At 38.9% G+C, this 12,165-nt stretch overlaps 1 protein-coding gene across 1 annotated transcript in view; it reads left to right on the plus strand.

Annotated features, from left to right (window-relative positions):
* Positions 1–9,972, plus strand: part of nclb (PWP1 homolog no child left behind) — a 36,831-nt gene extending 26,859 nt beyond the window's left edge. Inside the window, exon 15 of the mRNA XM_090164577.1 lies at positions 9,730–9,972. Coding sequence (XP_090020703.1) covers positions 9,730–9,935 — 206 coding nt within the window. The 3' untranslated portion in view covers positions 9,936–9,972. The remainder of the gene's footprint in view (positions 1–9,729) is intronic.
* The last annotated feature ends 2,193 nt before the right edge of the window (positions 9,973–12,165 follow it).

The following is a 12,165-nucleotide window of genomic DNA, read 5'->3' on the forward strand; positions in this document are numbered from 1 at the left end:
AGTATGTCCCGATATTCCGACATAGCTATAAGGTTACTGTTTATATTCGAGCAGGGTAAATGTGTATGGATTTAAAGGAGCTATCGAAAGTCGCTACTCGGCGCGGATCTTTAATTGACCTTTAAAATAACCAGTCTAACGCAATCTCATCTTCAGCCTAGCAAATATCCATACGGTCCTATATTAGTACTAACGATAACGTAAACGTATTAAATACATATGAAGTTAAGTGTTTACTAACATACGTAAATAAACTTTTGAAGTCGTCCGTAGCCCTCGTTAGGCGTAATTTTCAGATTTTTGTAATTGGTGTTTGCTACATATTTTGCTGATTACCCGGGGCGGCACCGTGGGGGGGGGGGGTAATAATTGATATATACCACACGGGATTGTAGGTTTTTATTTCTTTACGTTTTTCAATATAAAACCAATACGGTGCCCCCCCCATAAGTTAGTCTGGAGCTGCCCAGGCGATTTCTAGTTAACTTCCTGAAAATGCTCAAAGCCTTATTCCATTTGTTTTCGTCGTCTTAGGATGCCTTCACGCGCTGCTGCGAGATTAGTTAATTGTAAAAGTTTAAAAACCGCAACATTATAAAATTTTTTATAAAATTTCTCGACTTTTCAAATTTCTAACTAAAATAAACACTATATTTAAAATTTATATTTTAAAGTTAGTTAACACTTGTAAAATAAATTTAAAACTATTTTCAATATATCAAAAAAACTTCTAAAAATTTAATTTAAGTATTTGAGGAACTTTTAAAAATCTTTGCCTACACCTAAATATTTTCTGGCGTCGCCCCTGTTTTTCTCAAATGAGCACATGAAATTATTTATGTTAACCTTCAATTTGTTACATATTTAGAATTAAACAAAAAAGATAACTTCTAGGAACTATAGATGGCGACAAAACCCGTCAACATTTATTATTTTAAATGGCTTGGTAAGATGTGTAGATATTTCTCAATTTCTGTGAAAACTTCTTTGGTGAATATCTTTTGAACCAATGCGTCGATTTGAGTAATTCCAACACTTTCTAAATATAAATCAACCCCGGAGAACACGAAAATCGGGTTTAAAACGACCTGAGATCAAAAATAAAAAAGTTGACACCCCCTCTTTTAGGCCAAAATAGGCCAAATTATAAATCTATCCAGAAAATGATTTTGGCCAATTTGTAGCTAAACATTTTATTAATCTATTACCGATGTCCGCTTCGACTTGATGCAACTATAAAAGAAATGACGGACGAAAATGTTCGAAATCTTCCACGGGCAAAGACTTTTTGAACAGAGTGTACACTATTAATAGCAAATTGATGCAACTCCAGTCCAATATCCCATTTGTTATGGGCATTTCCCACATACATACTTAGTAATTCGCCCAGAATTCTGTTTACTCGTTCACTCAAATTGGTTTGAGGATGGTACGGTGTGGTAAAACGTGGCTTTATTTTCATCAGTCGACACATTTCTTTCCATACTGCTGAAGTGAATTGTGAACCATTATCGGATAGGACTCGTTCGGGACCTCCATGTCTCGAAACGTATTTAAGGAAAACATTAGCTACAGTGCAAGCTGAAATATTACGAATAGCAAATAATTCCACATACTTTGTAAAGTAGTCTACTATTACCACAATGAATCTATTGCCTTTGGCAGTGGTTAGTAGCGGTCCCATCATATCGATAAAAACTAATTGGCTCGGACCATCAGTTGAGGTGTTACTGATCATTTTACCAGGTGTCTTCAAATTCCTCGCTTTGTATTGCTGACAGGTATTACATTGTCGCATCCAGTCATAAATGATCTTCCGGAACTTTGGATAGAAATATTTCTTAGTTATCTTATGTTCAGTTACAATTTTACCTCGATGTCCAGCGGTAGGATGATTGTGGTATTGATCGAAGAGGCATTCATGTAGAGATTCAGGAACTAACGCTTTGGAAGGTTTTTGGGGCGTTGACTTGCGATAGATTATATCTTTGTTCAGTTCATACTGGGCATGGTCAGTACCATCACGTAGAGACGCCAGAATAGGACTCCAGACTTCATCTTGGGCTTTCTTGATGTCATCTATAAGAATAGGTACAAGTGCCTGCTGACCCGTAGCTAGATAAATGGTTAGTAATTGCTTCAAGGGTATAGTTTTATCTCGTTGAAGCACTTCTACTGATCTTGATAACGCATCTGCTACCCTGTTAGTTTTCCCAGGTATATATACAACGTCAAAGTTGTATTCCTGTAGAAGCAAAGCCCAACGGATCAACTTGCTTTTGGGATCCTTTAGATTAAACAGCCAAGTCAAAGCTTTGTGATCTGTTACCACTGTGAACTTTCGCCCATCTAAATGATACCTGAACTTTTCTATTGCGTAGACTATCGCAAGGCATTCCTTCTCCGGTATACTGTATTTCTCTTCAGCCCCCTTGAATATACGACTGGTATACGCCATCGGAACTTCTTTACCATCTTGTATTTGAGACAGCATTGCCCCAATAGCATAATCACTGGCATCTGTAGTAACTATAAATGGAAGATTATCATCGGGTACATGTAAGATAACTGCGTTGGCTATATTATTCTTAATGTCTTCAAAGCTTCCTTTTCTTTTGAGACGCTGAAGTGGTGCGACCATGTCTGCGAAGTTGGGAACAAATCGTGTATGGTAAGTGACCATACCTAGGAAGGTTGCGAGCTCTGCAACATTCTTCGGTGCGGCGTATTGCCTGATGGTCTTGACTTTACCTTCGTTGATTTTTATCCCTTCATTGCTTATGACATGACCCAGCACGTCGACCTCTCGACAAGCGAAAGTGCACTTGGACAGTTTGATTGCTAATCCAGCCTTCTCTAGTTGAGTGAACACGAACCTCAAGGCCTTGAGATGCTCGGCCCAAGTCTGGCTAGCAATTACGATGTCGTCAAGATACCAATATACGCCCAAGCGGTCACCATGTTTGAGAACTCGATCCATTAATCGCTGAAATGTGGAAGGGCTAGTTTTGAGACCAAACGGCATCTTCTTAAATTGATATTTGCCTTGGTCGACAATAAAACCAGTGTACTCTTCACTTTCCGGATCCATGGGAACTTCCCAAAACCCTGCTCCTAAATCCAACTTAGTTATATATTTAGGGTTCTTAATTTTGTCTAGAATTTCATTTACTCGTGGTAATGGGTATGGGTCATCTTCGATTAGGTTGTTTATAGGTTTGTATTTAACGCAAACTCTCCTACCTAGTATGACGGCACAAGGAAGGGATCCAACAACTTAAAAGTTGAGTTCTCCTGTGTCGACTCCGTTGACATGTGTAGAAAGCGTCAATTGTAAAAATATCGGAACAGTTTCGCCATTGGCCTGGAAACAGTTCTCATTATAGTTAGTAAGATTATTCGCTACACCCATTTGATCCAAATATTTTCGAGTAATAAAACTGGCTTCTGCACCCGTATCTATGCAGGCTAAAAGTTGGTTAGTATTGTTCAAGGTAAAAAACACTCCATACGACTGACTCATCTTCATAGTTAAAAGAACAGGACTTTGCAATACGGAGGACTGAATTCCTGCTTCATTCAATCCTGATTGGAGTTTCCCTCCTTCAGAGTCCTTTCGTCTGTTTGGTTGTTTCAACCTTCTTGGGTTGCTTCCGTTCGTTTCGCCGTCTGGGTGGATTTCGTTGGGTGGTCCACTGACACAAACTCGGCGGATGGATATGTCCCCACAGTGCACGCATGGCTGATTGTAGACTGTGCTCATAATGGTCGGGACAGCTGCCATCTGGACTCCTGGTCGCCAGTCAAGAACTCCCATCCGTTTTTCCATCTCCTCCAGCGTTTGTCGGAACTCATCTATATCGTCTTTATCATAGGTCATTAGGAATGTAGCATACACGGGTAAAACATTATTTTTCAACGTGGTTACCAGTTCGGACTGTGGTATAGGTTGACTTAACATCAAATTTTGTTGGACTACTCGGTCTATAAATTGACTGACCTTTTCGGTGGACTCCTGTCTGGTATTTTCAATATGGAATCTGAGACTTCTTTCCCGACCTTCTGAGATAAATCGTTTTCGGAAGGACCGCTCAAATAAATCCCAGGTCCAGGTGGCCAAGTCATACCTAGACTCAAAACCTTCATACTAGTGTTCGTACGGGGTCCAAATAAAGTCGGGGTCGGGGTCGGGGTCGGGGTGGGTCTAACCCCGCGAAAAACAAGTCGGGGTCGGGGTCGGGGATGGAAAATTCAGGGTATTTATTATGAATAGAAAAATTATAAAAAATACACTATCTAATTTAAACCAGTAAAATTGGGCTATCTTCTGTAACCCATCCTCTGAGCCTAGGGACTATTAGTAATTTAATAGTAAAAATAGATAAGATAGGTAGATGTTAAAATAGAGGTCTATAACGTTTTTTTTTTAAATTTATTATGCAAAACATTTTTACATGGATGATGAAATGATGGATGACAGGATAATAGAGTCGAGTGACATAATATGATTTAAACTGTATTTAACATAATTTTAATGATTTTATATTTTAAAATAAGTAAGCATTACTCTAGTCGTTTAGCCATAAACAAATTGAAATAACCAAAACGTGTTTAGTTAGTGTTTACTCAGTATCCTCAGCCTCAAGAGTAACTGGCGGCACTAGCCTCAGTGATTGGCTCTTCAGTGTCTTTCATCTCTACCCAATCCCATGGACTATCAATAGAAGTATTTCCACAAGCTTTTTCTTCTTCGAATTCTTTAACGATGTTTTCAATTTCAAAGTTCAATGCTCTCTGATTGTAATATAGCCACAAAAATTTTTCGGCGTTTTCTGGTAAGAGTCGATTTCTTGTGTCAGTAATTATTCTTTTACCCACTTCAAACACGCGTTCGGATGCCACGCTACTGAGAGGAGCGCAAAGATACTGCCGGGCAAGTGATGATAAGTCTGGATAAATGTTTTGTTTGATTTTCCAATATTTTAAAGGTTCTTCGTGTACATCGATGCCTCGCTCCAAGAAATAGCTTTCTACTTGACGAGTAGACTCAATAGCTATGTCATTTTCAGTCACTTCTACCTGAACTGTGTCAAGGCTTTCAGAAAAATCATGATGAAGCTCGCCAGCGTCTTTTATAGCTTCAATTGATTTCTCCCAGTACGACTGGGTTTTTGAATTATCTTTCTCACTCTCAGTAGAATTAGCTCTAGATTGAAAAAATGAACTAAGACTTTCATCACTTCCTTGCCCAAATGTGCTAAGTCTCTTTGCACATTTGATAGCAGTTAACTCCTTTAATCTTTTTACGGCTTCATTATAGTGATCTTCACTTCGAAACCAGTTTTTCTGCTTGAAACGATGATCTAAAATAGTTGAAATTCGATAGCCATCAGCTGTTTCCACGTTCACATACTGAGCTCGTGGATCCGTTCCATACAAATATCGATCGATATAGTCCAGTAAACTATCTTGCGTTGACCCAACAAAAACCGCGTTTAGTTGTATCATTTTTGCGTAGAGAGCTTTAGCGTGTGGAATTACTTCACTTATACAACTTTGTTCATTTTCGGCCATTAAAGTAGTTTCATGTATTAATTCCAGTAGCTTACACAAAGGAACAATCAATTTCCAATCGTTAGCTGTTAATTTGCTTTTTCCTACTTTAACACCCGAGGATTCAATTACAGCTATGGCTGATATAATTTCGTCTTTAATTAGTACTATTCGTTCCAACATAGAATGAGTACTATTCCATCTCGTTGGTTGATGTTTGATGAAATGTAAAAATGTTTTCCCATGGCTATCGAACGCCTTACGAAGTGCATCTTTAAAGTCGAATTTATAGGTGAAGTCTTGAACCATTGATGACGCTCTAGAAATCATATCTTTGACAGTTCTTTGGGCTAAAATTCCCTTCGTGACAATCAAATTAAGTAAGTGCAAAAAACAGTTTGCATCGTCAATTTCCCCAATTCTCATAGCGCGAACCATGTTAGCTCCCGAGTCTCTCAGCGCCATGTGTAAACCTTCTTCTTTCAAACCCCAACGCTGTCTGATTTCAAATAACTCTTTATTAATTGTCTCTGCAGTATGTCGACTGTAAACGGGTTTACATTGCAAAACAGCCATCTTACGAACCCAAGAAGCATTGATAAAATGAATTACGAAACTCAGATAGGAATCTTGGCTAGGTGAAGTCCACATATCAGTATCAAAACAATACCATTCTACGTCTTTAACGACGCTTTTCAGTTTCCAGCCTAATGCGTCAAATATCAGTGGCCCAATTGAAAGTCTTAACTTGCCTTCGTGTGGTATTGCGTAACGCTGGGATAGCTTATTCACCGCTTCTATAAAAACTCTGAACCTTTCATTTTCTACCAAATAATATGGAAGACATGCATCAGCCAACTATGACATTAATAATCTATCTACACGCGGAATTTGTCTCGGGTTTCCTAAATACAAATCAAGCGGCCCCGTCTTAAAACTTCTTGAACCACTATCTGAGAAAGCAGATGGCGTCGGAGAAGGGCTCGTAACTGCTGTGTTCAATTCCTCCATTTCCATTACATTTTCGATTACTACCGACGCTTCAGAGCCTTCTCTCCTGGCATTTGTTGAAGAAGTAGTTGCCGAAGCCGCCGTTTCATTCGAACTCAATGATCTCGATCCCGTTACTCTAAATAAATCATATACAGACTTCTTCTGCATGTCCACTCGTTCTTTATCTTTCTGCGCTTTGATGCTTTCTGTCTTTGCTTTATTGTGCATAGATGGATGTACCTGTTTTAGATGATCCCAGAGATTTTTAGTTGACGCATGCTTTACTGAAAGTTGTTTCTTACAGTACATACACTCGGATTTTTCTTTTGAAGGTTGCTCAAAATAGTCCCAAATCACAGACTGCTTAGGCATTGTAATTGTTTAAGTACGTTCTAACTACAAACTCCACACTCCTTAGCTGAGACTGAGAGAGGCCGAAAAAACCGCAATTATGAAACTAAAACTTAAAAAAGCGACTGACGTTGGAGTCGAGCGTCAAGCATCGGCCGAAGGTCATTCGGATCATTCCATTGTTGCCCACGAAAAAAGGGAGAGAAGGAACCTATCTATTTTATATTTTTAGGATTTTAGCGGGGTGCATCGCTGCGAAAATTTAAAATTACATTACGAAAACATAACCCCGAAAAATGGAAAACCCCGACTTAGTTTGCGATAGTCGGGGTCGGGGTCGGGGTCGGGGACAAAAGTCGGGGATCCCCGACTTTCGGGGTCGGGGTCGGGGTCCCCGTACGAACACTACTTCATACCAGATATGCGCAGAACCTTGGAAAAGGGCCCTTGAGATAGCTGCTAGGTTAAACACTTCCAATTGTTTCACCGCCATGTATTTCTGTAACTCTTTCAGAAAACCTCTAGGATACTCATCTACACCCGAAAAGGAGTGCATAGGAATTTTAAGATTACTCACGCTCGTGCTCATCATTGTAGTACCACCTTGCGTTCCAATAGAAGGTTGTCCTCCAGAACCAATGGTTGACCCAAACGATAATCGGTTAGAGGGAAAAGGTTGGATGCCGGGCAGTTGGGACTGTTGTCCAATGGGACTACTAAAGTGAACAGACCTCTGTTGGGGATTACTCCCTGCCGGTCCTAATACGTTAAATGGAGACGCTCCACGTTGGTAAACATGGGTGTCAGTAGCGGTCCCCGGTGGCGTGAAAGACCGTGGGGGCATGCCACCCACAGAGGGAGGTGGTTGTAGCTGAGCTGGAGGTGGTTGCAGCGGAGTTGGAGGTGGTTGCAGCGGAGTTGGAGGTGGTTGCAGCGGAGTTGGAGGTGGTTGTAATTGGTTCAGTCCATCCTGAATTACCTTCATTAGATCGGCCACAGTGTACTCATTGCTGGGACAGTTCCAGTACTACTGCTGGCTGGATTAAGAGGTGCAATTGCTCCATGAGACGTTGGGTCAATAGGCGTAGCACTCCAAGCCTTCACTTTGTTATGTAACCCATCTAATTTCCATAAAAAAGGCATTAAATAGTTAGTAAAGACTAGTCCACCAATCATACGAAATAGTGCCACTATAGACCAAGGCAGTTTCAAGAAGTTAATCCACAAATTCAACTTAGACCTAGGATTATTACCAATCCTCCTGAATTTCTGAAAAGCGAGCAATACAACCAAAAGTGCACAGTAACCACAGACTCCGACGCTCCAAATAAGCCAGCATTCTAAAAACTCCATTAAAAACCACATTAATCGCGTATATAAAAACATGCTGACGACAGGTAAAGCCAAGGCTCGAAAAACGTACTTCACTTATATAATAACTTGGTAAAACAACAAACGGTGCTTATTATATGATTCGAATGTTACTTGTATTAAGCTTATTAAAGCTTACCTTGTCAATTAAGTTTTTCAAAATAACGGAGAATTGCATCGGCGATGTTCAGACATTGTCGACAGATACGGGCATGGCGGATCAGTTGTTGTTTCGTCGAGAAAACAATGGCCAGCCGGCCTCCCAGACGCTGATTGGCTCGAGACGCCACGTGCCTAGATGACTAACAAATTTGGCGCGAAAACATCGGCACAACAAATATGGCGGCGCTGTTTTTCGGACCTCGTTTTCTCAACGACCAAATTTGTAGAAATATTAATATCGTTCGAATTTTATGACTTGCCAAGGCAATTAATAATCATATCCTCACTCGGGGCACCAAAATGTAAGGGACTAATTTAACTTAGGCAATAATTTAACAAAATTATTAGTAATCAAAAAACCCTTTTAATATCTCTCACAAAATTCCTGGTCTGAGTGTTGTCCGATCAAGGTGGTCTTCTGTTAGGCACTTTTAAATTATCAGCACTACCCTAGATTCGTGAAACCGTTCACCTCAGCCTCCTTCTAACAACAACCCTTCAACAGGATGATGCCTTACTATTTATAACAGTTACAATATAGCGCCACCCGCGGCCGTTGGTGGTATGATTTGGCCGTGGGCCAAGTCTGGCCTTACACCCTTTAGGAGCTCTCTCCAAAGGGCTTGGCTCTCTAACTCCGTAGGTGGGGTGCCGGCTGGAGTTGCTATAGCATCCGCTCTCTATCCCACAGCTGGTCGAACCATTGCTTCGCCTTTTGTTGGGATGAGTGGCTTGCGTCGAGGGTGAGACCATCAGTAGTAGGGTCTACTACCCATGCTGGCTTTGTCACCTGTCCGGGCTTGTGGACGCTGGCGTAGGGCAATCTGATGAGACCACTGGTGTAGTAGGCTTTTTGATTCGCTTGGAGCACCGGTATATAAATTTCTGACCACATTACCAGCTTAGATTTGAAATTCGCATTCTAAATCATAGAAAAACCATATCAATTTTTTACATATATCTCTATCTTTGTGGGTCTCTAGCGGCCGAAATGTGGAGTTTTGGTTGTTGAGCCCATTAACACTTTGGATCATGATGTTTGAAAGTACAACATATCCAAATTTCAGAAAAATTGGCCGAAGGCCATTTTCCATAGAGCTGTGTATAAATTATTCCTATGTTCATTGTTTAGCTACATATTTACCTTAAATAATCATAAATTTATTAATTTGGTAACGTTTCTTCTAAAAATGTTATCTTGAAAGGGTGAATCACATTGAGAATTTTAAATTTTGAAAAAAATAACCTACTAATACCAAATCTGTTATTAATCTAAATTTTTTTCTTTCTTACTTACAGTAAGAAATAGGTTTTCAGATAGGATGGTAAATGATGAAAACAGGTCAAATGATGTTAGTGAAATGGAAACTGAAGCTACAACATCCGGATTAGAAAAACTAAGTATAGAATCATCGAGTGACCAAGTTGCAGAATGTAAAGCAAGTGGGAGTAAAACTACTTTGCCAAAGCCACAAAAGAAATCTAAACATAAAAAAAGGAAATAAATGTTTTCTAAATAATAAAGTTTTTTAATGAAATTTATTCTGTGAAGTATGGATCGTAAGGGGAGAGATTTTAGTGAACGGGGTCGGGGAGATAAAAACCCCGGAAAACGGGGTCGGGTCGGGGACAGGGATAATTGCATTTGTAATTATTAAAAATAATTAAATTTTGAATGTAAATATTAATATGTAAAATTGTAAATAATTGAATAAGTACGTATTTTAATTTAAAAAAAAACTTTGGGTGAAGTGCACTACAGCGGCCTCATCGAATTTTATATTAATTTTGCGCCTGATAGACGTTGTCACGTAGATGACGAGGGTATTTTTTATTTTGGCTGCAAATGATTATTTAATTGTTTAACTTAATTTTTTTAATTTTAAAAATTTCACATTTTTATTGAATTTTATATTAATTTTGGTTGCGCCTGATAGACCTTGTCACGTAGATGCCGAGGGTAATTTTTATTTTGGCCGCAAATGATTATTTAATTTTTTAATGTAATTTTAAATTTCTAATTTTTGGGCATTTTCACGTGTTACGTTGTACTTATTTCCGTCGTGTGTTCCTAATGAATTCCACGTGATATTCCCTTTTTTTATAACATCAATTACAGTTTTTGTTCATTTTCTCGGTGTTTTGTATTTTTGGGCCACAAAGTGATATTCCCGTACTTTATCAAATCTATTACAGTTTTTGTTCATTTTCTAGGTGTTTTCTATTTTTGGGCCACTTTTTTTCTGGTTGAGATTAAAAGTATTTACTTGATGCGTAAGGCTTGGTACTGTCCTCTAGGTCGCGTTATAGATGGCCCATCACTTTTTTTAGTATGGGGTTGGGGAGGAGCTGCGCGCCCCCAGCGCTTGAGCGAAGTGAGTGCGCGGCGCCGCCAGGCGCCAATACGGGGAGTTTAGTAAAGTCTTTTACGTGTTTTGGAAGTAATTATCTTCGTCGGAATGGGGCTGCGGCGTGTCAAAAAAGTGGTGTCGACGGATACACGAAGAAAATATTCTTTAGAAAAACGTTACTAAACTTCTAAAATGACGCCTTTTTTAAAAGTTAAGTTGATTAAAAAAGTTATCATTTGCGGCCGCAAAAAAATTGGTTTAGTAATCTACGCGTCAAGTGCTACATTCTCCCCCACAAAAAAAATACAAAAACACGGTAATTCCCTAAAATTACTAAATTTTTAAAACTTAAGTTAATTAATTTAATTATCATTTGCGGCCCAAAAAAATAGTTTCGTAATCTACGCGTCAAGTGCTACATTCTCCGCCACAAAAAATACAAAAACACTGTAATTCCCTAAAATTACTAAATTTTTAAAATTAAGTTAATTAATTTAATTATCATTTGCGGCTCAAAAAATAGTTTCGTAATCTACACGTCATGTGCTACATTCTCCACCAAAAAAAAAAACGAAATTACATGAGGCCGCTGTAGTGCACTTTTGCCAAAACGTTTATTAGAATGAAGAGAGTCAGTTTTTTCATTAGTCTAGTCGTTTAGAACACGATAATATTTTTTTTCGAAAAAATAAACCCCGACTTTTTTAAAAACTCTGACCATGGACTAATTAATGTATACACAGGGACGGTCCGCACAACGCCACTCTCTCATAAAATCGGCGACTAAGTCTTGTTAATGCTGTTCCCTCTTTTCCTCCCCCCTTTAGCAAAGTTAGCCGAGTCAAAACGTCATCAAACGGAAAAACGATGCTGCCCTCTATCTGCAAGTCTTGGAGTCTATCGATGTTGGCGTCTGCTTATGATTTGAAAAACAAATGGTTTTTTTCGTTCATTTGAATAAGGTGTATGATTTAAGAGCTTTAATTTATTTAAGTAGTTTTACAAATTAATTATGAGGAAAAAGCTGTGTGTTTACCCTTCGTGTAAAAGTGATTCGAAGTATTGTCATAAAGAACACACGAAAGATTTCTTTATACCTTTCCTGTTCATCTTTTTCTAAGCCTTGTCCAAAAAAATCTTTGATTTACCATTATCGGAATCACTTAAATCCACTTTTTAATTTTCTTTTGGTCTGGAGAAATTGAGAATAACGTCTCGATTGTATGGGCCGAAAAATTAATATCAATCAATTTAATTGTTAATATAAATGAATTCATTTACCAAACGCACGTGGAGCTTACAACATCGCCGGCAAGGCGACTGCTTGTTTTTGTACCCTTAAATCTTTCCTCCCGTTTCCATCCCCCTTGACTCAGTTTGTCGT

This window comes from Leiobunum rupestre, chromosome 2, assembly GCF_980474605.1.
Source record: "Leiobunum rupestre chromosome 2, qqLeiRupe1.1.hap1, whole genome shotgun sequence".
Taxonomy (NCBI): Eukaryota; Metazoa; Arthropoda; class Arachnida; order Opiliones; family Sclerosomatidae; genus Leiobunum; species Leiobunum rupestre.